Below are 19,414 nucleotides of genomic sequence, written 5' to 3'. Positions count from 1 at the left end.
AGGCTTGTCAGCAAAGTTAAAGCCCATGGGACAAAAAGGACAGTGGCAACATGAATGCAAAGTTGGCTGAGTTACATCAAACAGAGAAGTGGTGAATAGCTTGGGCATGCAGGACATTAACAAATTCGCTGATGACCCACAACGTGGAGGTATAATTAATTGTGAAACGGAGATGATAGACTTCAAGAGGAGATAGACAAGCTGATGGAATGGGCCGACACATGTCAAATTTACTCTTCTAAATCTTGTATCTATTAATATTGATATTCTTGTGTGATGATGAAAGTTAATGTAGAGACGTGTGAAGTGATACATTTTGGTTGGAAGAACAAGAATAGAGGATACGCTTCTAAAGGAATGCGGGGGGGATATATGTGTACAAGTTGTTGAAGGTGGCAGGGCAAGTTGTGAAAGTGATTAATACATCCTGGGTTTTATCAATCGATGTGTAGTGTACAAAAGCAAGAAAGTTGTGGTGAATCTTTGGAAAAGAGTAGTTCGACCTTACTTAAGAAGAAGAAGAATCTTTATTGTCACAAGTAGGCTTACATTAACACTGCAGTGATGTTACTGTGAAAATCCCCCAGTCGCGCCACACTGCTGCTTGTTCAGGTACACAGAGGGAGAATTCAGAATGCCCAATTCACCTAACAAGCACGTCTTTCGGGACTTGTGGGAGGAAACCGGAGTACCGGAGGAAACCCACGCAGACATGTGGAGAACGTGCAGACTCCACGCAGGTAGTGACCCAAGCGGGAATCGAACCTGGGTCCCTGGCGATGTGAAGAAACAGTGCTAACCACTGTGCTATCGTGCCGTACTTGTAGTACTGTGTCCAATTCTGGGCATCACAGGTTCGGGTATGGGGTTTGGTTAGCTGGAGTGTAATGCAGAATAACATCAACGCCATGGGTTCAACGTCTCTACTGGCTGTGGTAGTTCACGGAGGTCTGCCTCCTTGCCTTGCTCCAAGCTTGTGGAGTGGTGCCCCTCACTTGTGGAGTGGTGCCGCTCAAGGTATATAGCTAATTTGTCTCTCTAATGGGAAGAGAGAGGTCTAGGTACCTTGTGACCCTTGGCTAATTACCGTACTTTGCTAAAGGGAGGATGTGAAAGCATTAAGAGATTTAGTGGAGGTGTTAAAGATCATGAACACCTCAATTAAATCTTCTTTCATGGAAAAATTGAGCATCAAAATACACTGACTTGAGGTGAATGTCAATGGAACCAAAGGCTTCACGAAGAAATACTTATTTTAGTTATTTATGCAGCAAGTGGTGTGTGTAAGAGATAATTGGATAATTATCTGGAGAGAAAGAAAATGTGCAGAACCGTGGGGAAGGGCTAGCTGAGTTGCCTTTGTAGAGCTGGCATGGATACAGTGGACCGAATGGCCTCCTGCGCTGTAACCATTTTGCAAAGCTCTCTGCCACCATCAAGTGAGAGAAACAAAGTACTGCGGTGTTGCATTAATTCACACTTGTGGAATATGTGAGCATTTTATGATGTTTTTTCCAGGGTCAGTTCTGTGCAAAATTATTTAGCGGTTTAATGACATAGTTTGTGTAGTTGATCACGTGGGAGATAAAAAAAAGAATCTATATCTCCATAATCACTGCATGTAAGAATGTGTCAGTGCGTGAGGGGACGTACAAGACTGACTGACTTGTGTTTATCTTCTGAAAGAAGTAGATGACAAAAAGTTCACCTGGAGAACTAGAACTGCTGATGTGAATTTGTTCTCTCTTCTGTATATCTGCACTTTTTTTTTAACTAATGATCTGTTTTGGTCATTTTATTTTCTGTTTTACTTTCCACCAATTCCGCTGTGGACGTCATCCAACTTCCTAAGTTTGCTCTTCTAAATCTTGTACCTTATTAATGGGGAGGTGGTGGAGTAGTGGTATTATCACTGGACAAGTGATCCAGAGACTCCGAGTTCTGCTCTGGACGACACAGGTTCAAATCCCGCCGTCGCAGATGGTGAAATTTTAATTCAATAAAAATCTGGAATTAAAAGTCTAATGATGACCATGTCGTAAAAACCAATTTGGTTCACTGATGTCCTTACCTGGTCTGGCCTACATGTGACTCCAGACCCACAGCAATGTGGTTGACTCTTAACTGCCCCCTCAAGGGCAATTTCGGATGGGCAATAAATTCTCTTCATAGAATTTTTTTCATAGAATTTACAGTGCAGGAGGCCATTTGGCCCATCGAGTCTGCACCGGCTCTTGGAAAGAGCACCCTACCCAAGCCCACACCTCCACCCTATCCCCACAACCCAGTAACCCCACCCAATACTAACGGCAATTTTGGACACTAAGGGCAATTGATCATGGCCAATCCACCTAACCTGCACATCTTTGGACTGTGCGAGGAAACCGGAGCACCAGGAGGAAACCCGCGCACACACGGGGAGGATGTGCAGACTCCGCACAGACCGTGATCCAAGCCGGAATCGAACCTGGGACCCTGGGGCTGTGAAGCAATTGTGCTATCCACAATGTTACTGTGCTGCCCTTGTGTGATGTTACCAAATCAAATGTTACAACAGTGAACAGAGCCCAACTAGTTGCTCTTTTCCTGGTTAGTTGATTGCTGATTGTAAAATTTGGTACAGTATGCAATTTGGTACTTTACTTTAAATATTATTTGGAAACCAACAGTACCAGAAACAGGTGGAACAAATCCACCTCATTTGGTACCGATACTTGTAGACCCCAATGCTCGCTCCTCAGTTGCCATCGAGTCCACAGACTGATAGAATGAAGATCTTTGCAGTCTGCAACCTGACCGCAAGGGTGGGGCAGGCAGGAGACAGGACAAAGGTGCAGGATGTTTTCAGATGGGTGACACGCAGAGGGAGGAGGAATCTCATTTAGTCGGGGACAAGACATGTACTGCAGAAGGAAAATTAGCTTTATGGAACTGCATGTTCACGCTTCCCTTTATGACCTTGGGCTGCCTATTTCACTTGGATGCTGAAACTTTCATGATACAATTGTGGTTTCTCATGGTATTTCTTGCTGAAATAGCTCCTCTGAACGACCTTGCGATGGCAGTCAGTAGTGTCTGCCCTTGGGTCGCTACAAATTTCCACCTACATTGCTTTTGCTGTTTCCCTTACCATCACAATAATTGATCTCTTCTGCAGCGCGTGTCTTGTCCTCCGTTTCACCCATCTGAAAAAGCATCCTGCACTTTTGTCCCATCTCCTGCCTGCCCCACCCTTGCGGTCAGGCTGCAGACAGCAAAGATCTTCATTCTATCAGTCGGACTCGTTGGCAACCGAGGAGCGAGCATTGGGGTCTACAAGTATTGGTACCAAATGAGAATCACTTCTGGTGGGTTTAATTTTCTGGCACTAATAAGCGGCCTTTTGCCAGCATTAAATGCAAACTGAAATTTTCCTGGTCCCTTACCTAACGTGCTCTGCCCTCTCTGCACAAAGGTTTCAGAAAGAGTTGAAAGACGCCTGCAAGAAATTGAGAAAGAAATGAGAACTGAACGCGAATTTGCTGAACGTCGGCAGGACCAGCTAGGACATATAGCTGTACAGCTGAAGGAGGTGAGACAACTTCTCCAACATGTTATAGGTGACGTGAAACATTAGTCACTGGGTCTTCCGTAAGAGTAACAGCAAGTTCCAGTAATTTTAATTTCAAGTAAACTTGGGAATCTCCAGGCAAAACTTTGGGAAAGGGATCAGACGCCAAGGACCACGAGTGCGAAAACTAGGAAATAAAGTCTAACCTCTTCACTCCAAAGGAGAACAAGTGAAATAAGTTACTAAGAAATTTCATGAAAGAAGACATCAGGGAAGGATATTTATGGGCTGTAAAAACTGGTGGTAACTGATAGGCTGTCTGTGTCACACACCCCACCTGACATCCCTTCCTATCACCTTCATGGACGGGAAGGTTGGGTGATGTGTAAAATGGAGAGTCAGCCTGCTGTTCTCACCACGTTGACGATCCTGCCCTAAAAGGGGGTTCCAGAGGCATTATTGTCAGTTGTAGTGAATAGTTCCAAACTTCTGCTTTCTTGATAACTGAAGCTGCTTTATCTTTTTGAAAAGATTTGCTTTTTACTTTCCATTATGTCTACTTTCTTCTGTCTTGGGTAATGCTGTGATGTGGAGATGCAGGCGTTGGACTGGGGTGAGTACAATAAGAAGTCTTGCAACACCAGGTTAAAGTCCAACAGGTTTGTTTCAAACACTAGCTTTCGGAGCACTGCTCCTTCCTCAGGTGAATGAAGAGGTATGTTCCAGAAACATATATATAGACTGCGCTGAGAGACTCTGCCGTCGCACCTCTCTCACACTACTCAACTACCTCGCACGCCAGCTCTACAGCAGACGGCGCAACCTGGAAACCAAGATATTGGCCATATTCTCAACTTGCGCTCAGGACGCAGCAGACCAGCTGCGGGACACTGCCAAACAGATGAGACAACAATACTATGCCACCTATATGCACACCAAGAACAGGAAGCTTGAGAAACTCGGCATCACCACCGGCAGCAACCAAGCCACCCCCGGTGCCACAGTAGAAAACAATACAGGGAAATCTATTGTCAACTTGTTGGACTGCACCCTTCAACCAGACGAAATCAAAGTCCTCAGCAGAGGGCTCAATTTCTGCACCACCACCCAAATGGACCCCATCAGTCTCGCGGCAGACACGGAGGAATTCATCAGGCGAATGAGGCTCCGGGAATTCTTCCACAGACCCCAAGAGGCCGACAGCGAACCCAAGGAGACTACCAATGAACCGGAACAGCAGACCGAGAGATCTGCGGTGCGGCAACCGAAGAGGAAAGAGTGGAATTGGACCCCTCCGGAATGCCGCTGCCCTAGACTCGACATGTATGCTCAAGCCGTCAGGAGTCGCGTCAATGCCAGATTCATCAGTCGCATTCACAAGACCGCCCCGAACGTCACCCAAGCACAACGCAACGCCATCCGCGCTCTCGACCAACCGCAGCATCGTCATCAAACCAGCAGACAAAGGAGGGGCCACTGTCACACTGAACAGAACGGACTACTGCAAAGAAGTATACCGACAACTCAACAACCAGGAACACTACAAACAGTTACCCGCAGATCCGACCAAGGAACACATCCGCCAACTCAACAGACTGATCAAGACCTTGGATCCAGACCTTCAGAGCACCCTACGTGCTCTCATCCCACGTACTCCCCGCATTGGAGATCTCTACTGCTTCCCGAAAATACAAAAGGCGAACACACTAGGACGTCCTATTGTTTCAGGCAATGGGACCCTGTGTGAGAACCTTTCTGGCTACATCAACAGCATCTTGAAACCCATCGTACAAGGTACGCCCAACTTCTGTCGCGACACAACGGACTTCCTACAGAAACTCAGCACCCATGGACCAGTTGAACCAGGAACATTCCTCTTCACAATGGACGTCTCGGCACTCTACACCAGCATCCCCCATGACGATGGCATTGCTGCAACAGCCTCCGTACTCAACACCGACAACTGCCAATCTCCAGTCGCATTCTGCAACTCATCCGCTTCATTCTGGATCACTACGTCTTCACCTTCGACAACAAGTTCTTCATCCAGACGCACGGAACAGCCATGGGGCCAGATTTGCACCCCAATAGGCCAACATCTTCATGCACAAGTTTGAACAAGACTTACTCACCGCACAGGACCTTCAACCGACGTTATACACCAGATACATTGATGACATTTTTTTCCTTTGGACCCACGGCGAAGAATCACTGAAACGACTGCACGATGACATTAATAAGTTCCATCCAACCATCAGACTCACCATGGACTACTCTCCAAAATCATTTGCATTCTTGGACACACTCGTCTCCATCAAGGACGGTCACCTCAGCACTTCGCTTTACCGCAAGCCCACGGATAACCTCACGATGCTCAACTTCTCCAGCTTCCACCCTAAACACATTAAAGAAGCCATCCCCTATGGACAAGCCCTCCGTATACACAGGATCTGCTCAGACGAGGAGGAGCGTAACAGACATCAACAGGCGCTGAAAGATGCCTTCGTACGAACGGGATATGGCGCTCGACTCATCAATCGACAGATCCAACGCGCCACAGCGAAAAACCGCACCGACCTCCTCAGAAGACAAACATGGGACACAACCGACCGAGTACTCTGCTTTACTGGAGCGGAGAAACTACGACATCATCTTCGCAGCCTTCAACACGTCATCGATGAAGATGAACATCTTGCCAAGGTCATCCCCACACCCCCACTACTTGCCTTCAAACAACCGCGCATCCTCAAACAAACCATTGTTTGCAGCAAACTACCCAGTCTTCAGAACAGCGACAACGACAACGACACCACACAACTCTGCCATGGCAATCTGCAAGACGTGCCAGATCATTGACATGGATACCACCATTACACGTGAGAACACCACCCACCAGGTACGCGGTACATACTCGTGCGACTCGGCCAATGTTGTCTACCTCATATTCTGCAGGAAAGGATGTCCCGAAGCGTGGTACATTGGCGAGACCATGCAGACGCTGCGACAACGAATGAACGGACATCGCGCGACAATCACCAGGCAGGAATGTTCCCTTCCAGTCGGGGAACACTTCAGCAGTCAAGGGCATTCAGCCTCTGATCTCTGGGTAAGCGTTCTCCAAGGCGGCCTTCAGGAAGCGCGACAACGCAGAATCACCGAGCAGAAGCTTATAGCCAAGTTCCGCACACATGAGTATGGCATCAACCGGGACCTGGGATTCATGTCGCATTATATTCATCCCCCACCATCTGGCCTGGGCTTGCGAAATCCTACCAACTGTCCTGGCTTGAGACAATTCACTCCTCTTTAGCCTGGGGTTACCCCTGTCTCTGGATCTGTAAAGACTTAGTAACCTGCAAATGCTCGCATTCTAAACATGGTCTTGCATCTTTGAATTTGTCTATATATATAAGTTTCTGGAACATACCTCTTCATTCACCTGAGGAAGGAGCAGTGCTCCGAAAGCTAGTGTTTGAAACAAACCTGTTGGACTTTAACTGGTGTTGTAAGACTTCTTACTTGGGTAATGCTGCCATTGCATCGTGCTGAATATTGAAAATTAAGATGGCATTGGTTGTTTTTTTTAAAGATTCTTTCATGGGAAGTGGGTGTCTCTGGCAAGTTCAGCATTTGTTGCCCATCCCTAATCACCCTTGAACTGAGTGGCTTATTCAGTCATTTAGAATCATAGAATTTACAGTGTAGAAAGAGGCCATTCGGGCCATCGAGTCTGCACTAACCCTTGGAAAGAGCATCTTACTTAATCCCACATCTCCACCCAATCTCTATAACCCAGTAACCTTATCTAACCTTTTGGACACTTAAGGGGCAATTTATCATGGCTAATCCACCTAACCTGCACATCTTTGGACTGTGGGAGGAAACCGGAGCACCCGGAGGAAACCCAGGCAAACACGGAGAAAGTACAAATTTTACACTGACAGTCAGCGAGGCAAGAATTGAACCCGGGACCCTGAAGCTGGATGGCAGCAGTGCTAACCACTGTGCCACCGTGCAGCCCTTATGAGCCCAGTTCAGAGCACGGTTAAGAGTCGACCACGTTGATGTGGGTCTGGAGTCACATGTAGGCCAGACAGATAAGGAAACCAGATTTCCTTCCCTAAAGGACACGAGTGAAGCAGATGGGTTTGAACAACAATCAACAATAGTTTCATGGCCATCATTAGCCTTTTAAATCCCCATTTTGTGGTAATAAATATTTGAAAACCTCCATTTCTAGTAAAGAAAATCAGTGCGTCCTTTTCCATAGTGGCTTTCATGGCCTCCGGATACCCCAAAGCCGTGGGGCGCAGTCTCTGTTGTTCTGGAGACAAAATCAGCCATCAGTTTGTGCGCACTGTGGTCCCACAAACAACATTGTGATGAATGAAGAGTTAATCAAAGTTGAGGGAAGAATTTGATCACCATGAAAGCCCCTCAGCCTTTAGGGACGTGTCATCCAATGTATTACATTTGTCTGAGCAGGGGACCATTGTCGCTGATAATCTTGTGGTCATGCCTTAAGAAGAGCAGATCATGGATACTTTGACATCTGCATAAATTCTGAATTTTTGATTTTCAATTTATTTAAAAAAAAAATAGATGTTCTTGTTTTCCCAGATGATACTACAGGATTTATCCCGCTTGAATGCTAGGCACCCTTTTTAAAAAAAAAAAAAAACTTTATTGAAAACATAAGGCTGCTGTCCAAATGCAGGTGAAAAACAGGGATATATCTAATTAATATAAATATCCTTGGGATTTAGGTCATGCCCTAGTTGCTGAGATGGCAATAGGTTTCAAGTATGTAATATGGCACTGGTGTCATGAGTAGGTTTGAATGGTTAGTGGTACCAGGTCCCTTCCCAACATTGAGAACTCGCTTCCCAGCAGAGATAAAACCTATAGTGCAATCCTAGAAAGAACAGTGAACTTAAATTCAATTTAAATATAAAAATCTATAAGGGTGCATCAAACGCATTGACCCGGATTCCTGGTCTCTGGAAGGTCATAACCCAGAGGTACTCCCAGAACATCCACTGGGGGAGCAGTGCAAGGACTCCATAGGAATTTTTTGGGGAAGTTTCAACTTCCAGTGGGTAATTCCCCTTATCTGTAACTCTCTGAAAAGTCTCCAACTCTAAGTTAGTTCGGAGACCTCGGAGTCTTCCAACTTCATCATAGTTGTCATAGATGTCATAGAATTTACAGTGCAGAAGGAGGCCGTTCGGCCCATCGAGTCTGCACCGGCCCTTGGAAAGAGCACCCTACCCAAGCACACACCCCCACCCTATCCCCATAACCCAGCAAACCCACCCAACACTAAGGGCAATTTTGGACACTAAGGGCAATTTATCATGGCCAATCCACCTAACCTGCACATCTTTGGGAGGAAACCGGAGCACCCGGAGGAAACCCGCGCATACACGGGGAGGATGTGCAGACGCACAGACAGTGACCCAAGCCGGACTCGAACCTGGGACCCTGGAGCTGTGAAGCAATTGTGCTATCCACAATGCTACCGTGCTGCCCATTGTCTGCATAGTTGTCCAGGAAATGTTAGAGAGAGGAGGGTGGCACGGTAACGCAGTGGGTAGCACTGTTGCTTCACCGTGCCAGAGTCCCAGGTTCGATTCCTGGCTTGGGTCACTGACTGTGTGGGGAGTCTGCACGTTCTCCCCGTGTCTGCGTGGATTTCCTCTCCCACAAATCTCAAAAGATGTGCTGTTAGGTGAATTGGACATTCTGAATTCTCCCTCTGTGTACCCGAACAGGCGCCGGAATGTGGCGACTAGGGGATTTTCACAGTATCTTCATTGCAGTGTTTTTTTTCTTTTTAAAAATAAATTTAGAGTACCCGATTCATTTTTTTTCCAATTAAGGGGCAATTTAACGTGGCCAGTCCACCTACCCTGCACATCTTTGGGTTGTGGGGGCGAAACCCACACAAACATGTGCAAACTCCACACGGACAGTGACCCAGAGCCGGGATCGAACCTGGGACCTAGGCGCTGTGAGGCAGCAGGACAAACCCATTGCGCCACCGTGCTGTCTTCATTGCAGTGTTAATGTAAGCCTACTTATGCTAATAATAAAGATTATTATTATTACATGTCTTGCACCCAGGTAACTATACAACAGACCCCTCTAACTCTCTGCCCGACCGTCTGACTGTAAATCTATTAAAACGTACTGGTGTGTTTACATTCCAGATCTTTGGGTAGGTGGACAGGTTTAAAGCAAGCTATTGTACGCTTGCCTGCGTTCAAATTTCTCATTGTGGCTTTTTAAAAAAAACACTTTGGAATTACTCTGGCAGTTTGAATTCCTGGGCCAATCTGATATTCATAGCTCTGTTAAATCAGCTGCATCTTTACAGTTCCGACCTGTGAGGTGAATTTATGCTCCAGCACAGCTTTCTACACTTCATGTGATCTAGATTTGTTTATAAATTGGCTGAAGTGTACAGATTTTCTGGAGGCAACAATGGCTTGTGTCAAACTCTTGGTATTATGTCACTAATTACTCCCTGCAGGCACCCTGGGCGGGATTCTCCACTCCCGCGCCGAAGTGCCCACGCCGTCGTGAACGCCGTCGAGGTTCACGACGGCGCGAAACGGCCCCAATCCCGACCGATTCAGGCCCCGACAATGGGCTAGGATCGGGGCTGCATCATCTACACACGCCAGGCCTTGTCGCCGCGTAAAGGCGGCGCCGCATTGATGCCGCGGCTGGCGCCGCATAACTGGCGTCACCCGCGCATGCGCGGGTTGGCCGGTGCCAACCCGCGCATGCGTGGTTGCCGTCCTCTCTTGAGTCTGCCCCGCAAGAGGATGGCGGACGGATCTTGCGGGGCCGCGAAAGGAAGGAGGTCCTCCTTCAGAGAGGACGGCCCGACGATCGGTGGGCACCGATCGTGGGCCGAGCCACATTTGAGGTGCCCCCCAGTGCAGGATCCCCCCCCCCCCCCCCCCCCAGCATTCCCGCGCTGTTCCCGACGGCAGCGGCCAGGTGTGGACGGCGCCGGGGGGAACCCGCCGTTTTGGCCTGGCCGCTCGGCCCATCCGGGCCTGAGAATAGCGGGGGTGCCGGAGAATCGCCATTTTGGGTGTCTCCGGCGATTCTCCGGCCTGCAGCCGTTCCCGCCGCTTGGGAGAATCGTGGGAGGGCGTCGGACCGGCATCCCGGGAAATTTTGGCGGCCCAGGCGATTCTCCCAACCGGTGCGGGAGTGGAGAATCTCGCCCCCAAACTGGTTGTGATAATTTTTGAGGTGCACAGGCCTCTTGATACTCAAAATAAATGGCACATGTGATTGCTCAGGAGAAATTGCAAGTGGTTTCAAAACATTTCTCTAATGTATTAGCTGTGTGCATCAAGTGGTTGAAATAAGTGGAGGGGTTGCAAGGGGTGGGTGGCACAAAGGGGTTCATGAAATATTAGTTCCTTTTGAAGATGTGACTCAATGTACAGATAGAAGACCTGACCAGCTAGATTGAGAAAACATTTAAAGAGACAAGCATGCAATGTTAAACCTCCAATCTGTAACATATCTCTCGAAACATCATCAAAGTTGTGAGCACCGTACACTTAATTGTTCCTCCAACCCAAGGGCATTCCCCTACATGCCAACGTCTAAAAGCAATAGATTTTGATGAGGCTTTGAAAGGGGTGAGAGCAAGTAGTAAAGGTGAGAGGTTTATTGTCAGTTTTCGCTCAACATTAGCACACTCAGCTCTGACTCCGATGATCATGGGCTAATTTCCCACTCCAGAGACTTAAACGTACAGTAGTTTACCGGATAACCAGAGTCTCTGCAGGTAGGTAAAAAGGAAAAGAGTAAGTGTTGGTCCTCTACAGAGTGATAATGGCAGATGAAATTAACAAGTATTTTGCTTCTGTTTTCACTAGCGTGGATACAAATTCTATGTTCTATGTTCTATTCCACTCGTAATAGCTGTAAGTCAAGAAGTGGAAGGGAAACAGGAACTTGGGAGAAACGGCAATCACTAGGGAAGCTGAACTGAGAACATTGATGGAGCTGCGTTGACTGCTCTCATGTCCCTGATGGACTTCAGCCTGTAGCCACTTAAAATGGCCAACTCCCGATTCAAAATGGCGAATGGCAAAGGCTGATGGGAAAGTCAGCCAACAGGACAAAAACCAGCAGCTGCAGGTTGGCTGTGTATTTACCTCTGGAAAGGCCAGACAATATCGATACCAGTAACCATCAGCATAATAAAACAACAGCCATCTGCATACTAATGAACAATCCCCGGGAACAATAAGCAATATTTAGACACACAAAGCAAAATGTGATGAGATGTGATGAGTGTAGTCCCACATGGGTCTGTGCTGGGGCCTCAACTTTTTACAATTTACCTCAATGACTCGGATGAGGGTGTGAAGGCATGGTAGCTAAATTTGCAGATGACACAAAAATAGGGAGGTTCAGAGGGTCTAGGCATCTTACTGCATGAGTCACAAAGGTTAGTGTGCAAGTGCAGCAAGTAATTAAGAAGGCTAACTGAATGCTATCCTTCATTGTGAAAGGAATTAAACATACAACTAAGGATGTTATGCTTCAATTACAGAGGGCATTGATGAGACCACATCTCGAATATTATGTGCAATTTGGTTATCTTATTTAAGGAAGGATGCAAGTGGATTGGAGGAGATTCAGAAGAGGTTTACTGGATTGATACCTGGAACAAACCAGTTATCTTATGAGGAAAGGGTAGACTGACTGGGCTTGTTTCCACTGGAGTTTAGAAGAGTGAGGGCTGACTTGATTGAAATATATAAGATCCTGAATAGTTTTGATAAGGTGGACATGGAAAGGATGTTTCCTTTTGTGCATTAGTCTATGATGCTCGATCAATAACTCCAGAAGCGAGATTGGAGACAATTGCAGGCTTTATTACACTAGCTGTTTCCCCCAGCAGTGCAGGTACAGAAGGCAGCTGCTGGGGAGACACGGGCTCTTATACTCCGCCTTACAGGGCGGAACCAGCAGGCAGGCTTAACCAATGAAAACAGTACCTCCTACACCAATGGTCTTACAGCATTACAGGGTACCGTAATACCTCTAATACCGACTACCACATTCACCCCCTGTTAAAAAAAGAGTCCGGCGGGGCTGGTGGCCTCGCATTACACAGTGGTAGAGGTTAAGGTTATGGAGGTACCCGGTATACATCAGTACAGTGGTTTTGCCTTGTTGCTTCGCAACTATTTACAAACTTTATTTACTGTTCCGAATGAAGCAATTAGTTGATCGGGGGCCCTGGTCGTCCTCTGCGATCATCGTAGCTTCGGTGGTGATGCAGGCGCCGGCTCGGGCATCTGTGGCTCCGGGAGCATGGCTTCGGCAGCTTCATCACCCCTAGACGGGACCGGTGGGTGGACCGATCCACCTGGGAAAGGGGCTGCTGTGGGGTGCGCCGGTGAGAGGGAGGGTGGGATTGGTGGTGGGGGTGTGTGTGGGGATCCAGCGGGCGCCAGGTCCCTTAGGGAGACCGTATCCTGTCGGCCGTCGGGGTATGCCACGTAGGCGTACTGAGGGTTAGCGTGGAGGAGATGGACCCTCTCGACCAATGGGTCCGACTTGTGTGTCTGCACGTGTTTGCGGAACAGGATGGGTCCAGGAGCAGCCAGCCAGGTTGGGAGCGAGGTCCCAGAGGAGGACTTCCTAGGGAAGACACGGAGACGTTCGTGAGGTGTTTGGTTGATCGTGGTACACAGCAGTGACTGGATGGAGTGGAGGGCATCCGGGAGGACCTCCTGCCAGCGGGAGACTGGGAGATTCCTGGACCGTAGGGCCAGTAGGACGATCTTCCAGACCGTTCCGTTCTCCCTCTCTACCTGTCCGTTTCCCCGGGGGTTGTAACTGATCGTCCTGCTCGAGGCAATGCCTTTGCTGAGCAGGAATTGACTGAGCAGTTCGTCGCTCATAAAGGAGGACCCCCTATCGCTGTGTATGTAGGCGGGGAAACCGAACAGCGTAAAGATACTGTGGAGGGCTTTTATGACGGCGGCTGCAGTCATGTCGGGGCAGGGAATGGCGAACGGGAACCGGGAGTACTCGTCAATCACGTTCAGGAAGTACGTGTTGCGGTTGGTGGAGGGGAGGGGCCCTTTGAAGTCCATACTGAGGCGTTCAAAGGACGGGAAGCCTTTATCAGGTGCGCTTTCTCTGGCCTGTAGAAGTGCGGCTTGCACTCCGCGCAGATTTGGCAGTTCCTGGTGGCTGTCCTGACCACCTCGATGGAATAAGGCAGGTTGCGGGTTTTAATGAAATGGAAGAATCGAGTGACCCCCGGGTGGCAGAGATCCTCGTGGAGGGCTCGGAGGCGGTCCACTTGTGCGTTGGCACATGTGCCGTGGGATAGGGCATCAGGAGGCATGTTCAGCTTCCCGGGACGATATAAGATATCATAGTTGTAGGTGGAGAGTTCGATCCTCCACCGTAAGATCTTGTTCTTTATCTTTCCCCGCTGTGCATTATCAAACATAAAGGTCACCGACCGTTGGTCAGTGAGGAGAGTGAACCTCCTGCTGGCCAGGTAATGCCTCCAATGCCGCACAGCTTCTATTATGGCCTGGGCCCCCTTTTCAACTGAGGAATGGTGGATTTCTGAAGCGTGGCGGGTGCGTGAGAAGAAGGCGGGTCTGCCCACTTGGTTGAGGGTGGCCGCCAGAGCTACGTCGGACGCGTCGCTCTTGAACTGGAAGGGGAGGGGGGAAGAGTCGTCGATGGCGTGCATCGTGGCCTTTGCAATGTTCGCTTTGATGCGGCTGACGGCCTGGCGGGCCTCTGTCAACAGGGGAAAAACCGTGGATTGGATTAGCGGACGGGCCTTGTCTGCATAGTTGGGGACCCACTGGGCATAATAAGAAAAAAATCCCAGTAAGCGTTTCAGGGCCTTGGAGCAGTGAGGGAGGGGGAACTCCATAAGGGGGCGCATGCGTTCAGGGTCTGGGCCTATCAGGCACTGCGTAGCCGGGAATGGCTAGACGGTCGGGGCTAAACACTCATTTATCCTTGTTATATGTGAGGTTAAGGATTTTTGTGGTATGGAGGAATGTTCGGTGGTTGGTGTCGTGGTCCTGCTGGTCGTGGCCGCAGATGGTGACATTATCGAGGTACGGAAACGTGGCCTGCAAACCGTACCGGTCAACGATTCGGCCCATCTCTCGTTGGAAGACCGAGACTCCATTAGTGACACCGAAGGGAACCCTAAGGAAGTGGTAGAGCCGCCCATCTGCTTCGAAAGCTGTGTATTTACGGTCGCTAGGGTGGATGGGGAGCTGGTGGTAGGCCGACTTTAGATCCAGCGTGGAAAAGACCTTGTATTGTGTGATCCTGTTGACCAGATCGGATATGCGGGGGAGAGGGCACGCGTCAAGCTGTGTATACCTGTTGATGGTCTGGCTATAATCGATGACCTTCCTGTGCATCTCCTTGGTCTTTACAGCCACTACTTGAGCTCTCCAGGGACTGTTGCTAGCCTCAATGACACCTTCCCTCCGTAATCGCTGGACCTCCGACCTAATAAAGGTCCGCTGGGCACTGCTCCTGGTGGCGATGGGTTTGCAATTCGGAGTGAGGTTCGCAAACAGGGAAGGTGGATCGACCTTGAGGCTCACTAGGCTGCTGACAGTGAGGGGGGGTATAGGGCCGCCGAATTTAAAGGTTAAGCTTTGGAGGTTGCATTGAAAATCTAACCCTAGGAGTGTGGCAGCACAGAGGTGGGGAAGGACGTAGAGCCGGTAATTTTTAAACTCCCTTCCCTGGACCGTGAGGTTTGCTATGCAGAACCTCCAGATCTCCACTGAATGAGACACGGAGGCCAGGGAGATTTTTTGGTTAACTGGGTGAACGGGGAGAGAACAGCGCCTTACCGTGTTGGGGTGTATGAAGCTCTCCGTGCTCCCAGAGTCGATCAGACAGGATGTTTCATGCCCATTGATGAGCATGGTCGTCGTTGCAGTTGAGTGTTTGGTCCAGGGTCACCGAGGCTAGTCGTGGCAGAAGATGGATGTTCTCCTCGGGCGGTGTGTGGCCATCCGAGTCAGGGTCCAGAGAGTCCAACCAAGATGGCGGCACCCACTGGTCGCACATGGCTGGGGGTGCACAAGATGGCGGCGCCCATCCATCACATTTGGTGTCTGACAGACAAGATGGCGGCGCCCGGAGGCCACATGTGGCCCTGAAGGAGGAAGATGGCGGCGCCAGCTGGCCGCACGTGGCTCGCGGAGAGGGTTGTGGTGGCGGTCCCGATTCGCCTCCGGAGACCGCAGCGCCCGCCCGGGCCTGGCATACTGCCACGAAGTGGCCCTTTTTGCCGCATCCATTGCAGAGGGATGAGCGGGCCGGACAGCGCTGTCGGGGTTGCTTGGCTTGCCTGCAGAAATAGCAGCGGGGCCCCCCAGGGTTGCCTGGCAGTCTCGCAGCACAAGCTTGTGGGGGGATGGGGGATGCATTGGAGTCGGTCGCGGGGCGGGGGGGGGGGGGGGGGGTCCACGCTGCCCAAGGGGCTGCCGCATGGTCGGGGACATAAGCGCGGAGGTTTCGGGAGGTCACATCCAGGGAGCAAGCAAGGGCCCGTGCCTCCTTGAGGCCTAGTGTCTCTTTGTCCAGCAATCGCTGGCGGATTTGGGAGGACCGCATACCTGCAGCAAATGCGTGCCGGATCAAAAGTTCTGTGTGGTTGCTGGCCGAAACTTGCGGGCAGTTACAGTCCCTCCACAACACCAGGAGCGCACGGTAGAACTCCTCCAGCGATTCCCCAGGGATTTGTCGCCTCGTCGCTAGTAGATGTCAGGCATCGACCTGGTTTACAGGGCGAATATAGTGTCCTTTCAGCAGATTCATTGCGGCCTCAAAATCGTCCGCGTCTTCGATGAGAGAGTCGATCTCTGGGCTCGCCCTTGAGTGCAGAACTTACATTTTCTGGTCCTCTGTGGGTGTAATTGTGGCCATCCTGAGATATCCATTGAAACACGCCAGCCAGTGCTTGAAGGTTGCCGCTGAGTTTGCCACGTGGGGGCTGAGTTTCAGACACTCCGGCTTGATTCGGAGCTCCATTCTTTAAAATCTAGTGTCATACATTGATGCTCGATCAATAACTCCAGAAGCAAGATTGGAGACAATTGAAGGCTTTATTACAGTAGATGTTTCCCCCAGCAGCACAGGTACAGAAGGCAACTGCTGGGGAGACACGGGCTCTTATACTCCGCCTTACTGGGCAGAACCAGCAGGCAGGCTTAACCAATGAAAACAGTACCTCCTACACCAGTGGTCTTACAGCATTACAGGGTACCGTAATACCTCTAATACGACTACCACAGTCTAGAAATAGGGGGGCACTGTTTTTACAATTAGGAGTCGCCCTTTTGGGGCAGATGAGGAGAATTTCTTTGAGGGTTGTACGACTTTGGAACTCGGCCTCAGAAGTGTTGGAGGTCATTGAATATTTTTAAGGCAGCAAAAGGTAAGATTATTTTGTTAGGCAAAGGCTATCCGGTGTAGTTGGAAATGTGGAACTTGAAACACAAACAGATCATTCATGATTTTATTGAATGGTTGAGAAGTCTAAGGAGCCACTTCTGCTCCTCTTTCATATGTTCATTTATAATCTAGGCTAACACCCCAGGGCAGTACTGACGAGATGCTGCACTGTCTGAGGTGCCATCTTTTGGATGAAACGATGAACCCTGTTTGCTTTCCCAGGTAAAGGTAACATTTATTACCGCACTGTTGGAAGGAGAGTAGGGACATTATGCCCAATCCCTCAGCCAGGATCATTACAACAGCTTATCTGGTTGTTATCTCGTTGATGTTAATGGGACCTTATGTATGCAGTGGTTAGCACTGCTTCCTCACGGCGCTGAGGACCCGGGTTCGATCCCGGCCCCAGGTCACTGCCCGTGCGGAGTTTGCACATTCTCCCCGTGTCTGCGTGGGTCTCACTCCTCCAACCCTAAGATGTGCAGGGCAGGTGGATTGGCCACGCTAAATTGCCCCTTAATTGGAAAAAAGAAAATTGGGTACTTTAAATTTTTTTTTTTTTTAAAAGAACAAGATTATGCAAATTAGCTTGTGTGTTTTCTACATGACTGCAGTAGGTGAATTTCCAAAATGTTTAATTGACTAGAGTGTTTTAGGATGTCCTAACGTAGTGAAAGGCATTAGTGTGAGCTAGGATTGAGGTAATGGAATGTTCCATGGTTTACAGTTTATGAAAGGTAGAGCTTGGGGCTCCAAAAATGCAGCTTCCTTGCTGAGGAAGAATTGAGTGTTCATCGGGGTTATGAGTTCAGACATTAGTGTTCTGCATGTTCCAGTCTCACAATGTGGAACACACAAAGTCTGGCAATAGGTCTGTTTTCACATGTCACTGTGGCTCAGGTGGGTTGCATGCTCACTTCTAACCCAAAACCTGGCGGGTTCAAGTCCCACTCCAAAGCCTTGAGCGCACTAATAATAATCTTTATTATTGTCACAAGTAGACTTACATTAACACTGCAGTGAAGTTACTGTGAAAAGCCCCTAGTCGCCATGTTCCGGCGCCTGTTCGGGTACACAGAGGGAGAATTTAGAATGTCTAAATTACCGAACAGCACGTCTTTCGGGACTTGTGGGAGGAAACCAGAGCAGCCGGAGGAAACCCACGCAGACACAGGGAGAACTTGCAGACTCCGCACAGACAGTGACCCAAGCTGGGAATCGAACCCGGGACCCTGGCGCTGTGAAGCAACCAGTGCTAACCACTGTGCTACTGTGCCGCCCAAGGTCTCGGCTGTTGCTTTCCAGTACAGTGCTGAGAGAGCGCTGCATTGCCTGGAGCATACCTTACAACAGACGGTACCGTCTACCATCTTGGAAGGATGTAAAAGATTCAAGGGCACTATTTCAACGTAGGGCAGGGAATTCTCCCCAGTATCCTGGCCAACATTTATCCCTCAGTTAACATCTTAAGAAAAAAAGCTGGTCATTTATTTCATTGCTGTTTATAAGAGCTTAATTTTTGAAAATTGATGCTGTCTTTTCCTATATTGCAACTGTGACTGCACTTCATGAAAGTGCTTCACTGGCTGGTAAAGCATTTTGGGATGACCAGGGGTGTAAATGGTGTCATCTAAATACTCGCCTTTTTCTTCTCTTCCCCCTCCCTCCTTTCTCTTTCTTGCTTTCCTTCATGCTGACACTCTATAAGGAACACCAGCAATAGAGCATAATTGGTTACAGTCTTTGAGCATGGCAATGAAAAATAAAACAGCTTTATTTGAATAGACATAGCTAATGGAGGATGTGCGGAGGATATTTCCTGACTAGTTCACCCGTCAGTTTTTATTAAATTGTGTCCCCATTTATGTTTTTTATTTTAAAAAATTAAGGATATTGTGCAAAAACAAGTGAGTTTGCAATTCTGCTGAACACAATTTCTGCTGTGTCCTGTGCTTCAGCAGTAAGTAACCACCAGGGGTCAGTTTATCTTCATTGCTGAGAGATATGCTTCCTTTTGGTTTCTGCTGATTTATTCCAACACTTTTAATGCCCCAAAAAAGAAATTATCTCATATTTTTCAGTTAATCAGTTTTTAAGCAACAGTGGGAATACCTTATAAACTGACTTCTTGCAACAAAAAAAAACCTCACGGAGAGCTTGTGATGATACAGAATGCGCATCAAATACGTGTGACATTAAATACAATGCCTCCTAAAGAAAATTGCAAAATTCTTTTTAAGTACTGAACCAAATCCCCAAAGCTGTTGTGGTAAAATTTTTACAATGGTGTGTAGTTTATTAAAATGTGCTGTTATTCACCATTATGCAGTTTTGAATGCAATTGCAGAGCAT

At 48.6% G+C, this 19,414-nt stretch overlaps 1 protein-coding gene across 5 annotated transcripts in view; it reads left to right on the top strand.

The window, feature by feature from the left end:
• The window catches only part of LOC140405340 (centrosomal protein of 128 kDa-like), a 589,746-nt gene that overhangs the window by 35,464 nt on the left and 534,868 nt on the right, over positions 1-19,414 (top strand). For all 5 annotated transcript variants that reach the window (XR_011938602.1, XM_072493651.1, XM_072493643.1 and 2 more), the window contains exon 8: positions 3,455-3,571. Coding sequence is in view for 4 of the 5 variants with exons in the window: in XM_072493651.1 (XP_072349752.1) it covers positions 3,455-3,571 (117 nt within the window). In the remaining variant the exon portion in view is untranslated. The remainder of the gene's footprint in view (positions 1-3,454; positions 3,572-19,414) is intronic.

This window comes from Scyliorhinus torazame, chromosome 2, assembly GCF_047496885.1.
Source record: "Scyliorhinus torazame isolate Kashiwa2021f chromosome 2, sScyTor2.1, whole genome shotgun sequence".
Classification (NCBI taxonomy): Eukaryota; Metazoa; Chordata; class Chondrichthyes; order Carcharhiniformes; family Scyliorhinidae; genus Scyliorhinus; species Scyliorhinus torazame.
Note: the sequence above shows the minus strand (reverse complement) of the source record. Positions and strands in the feature narration are given on the sequence as shown.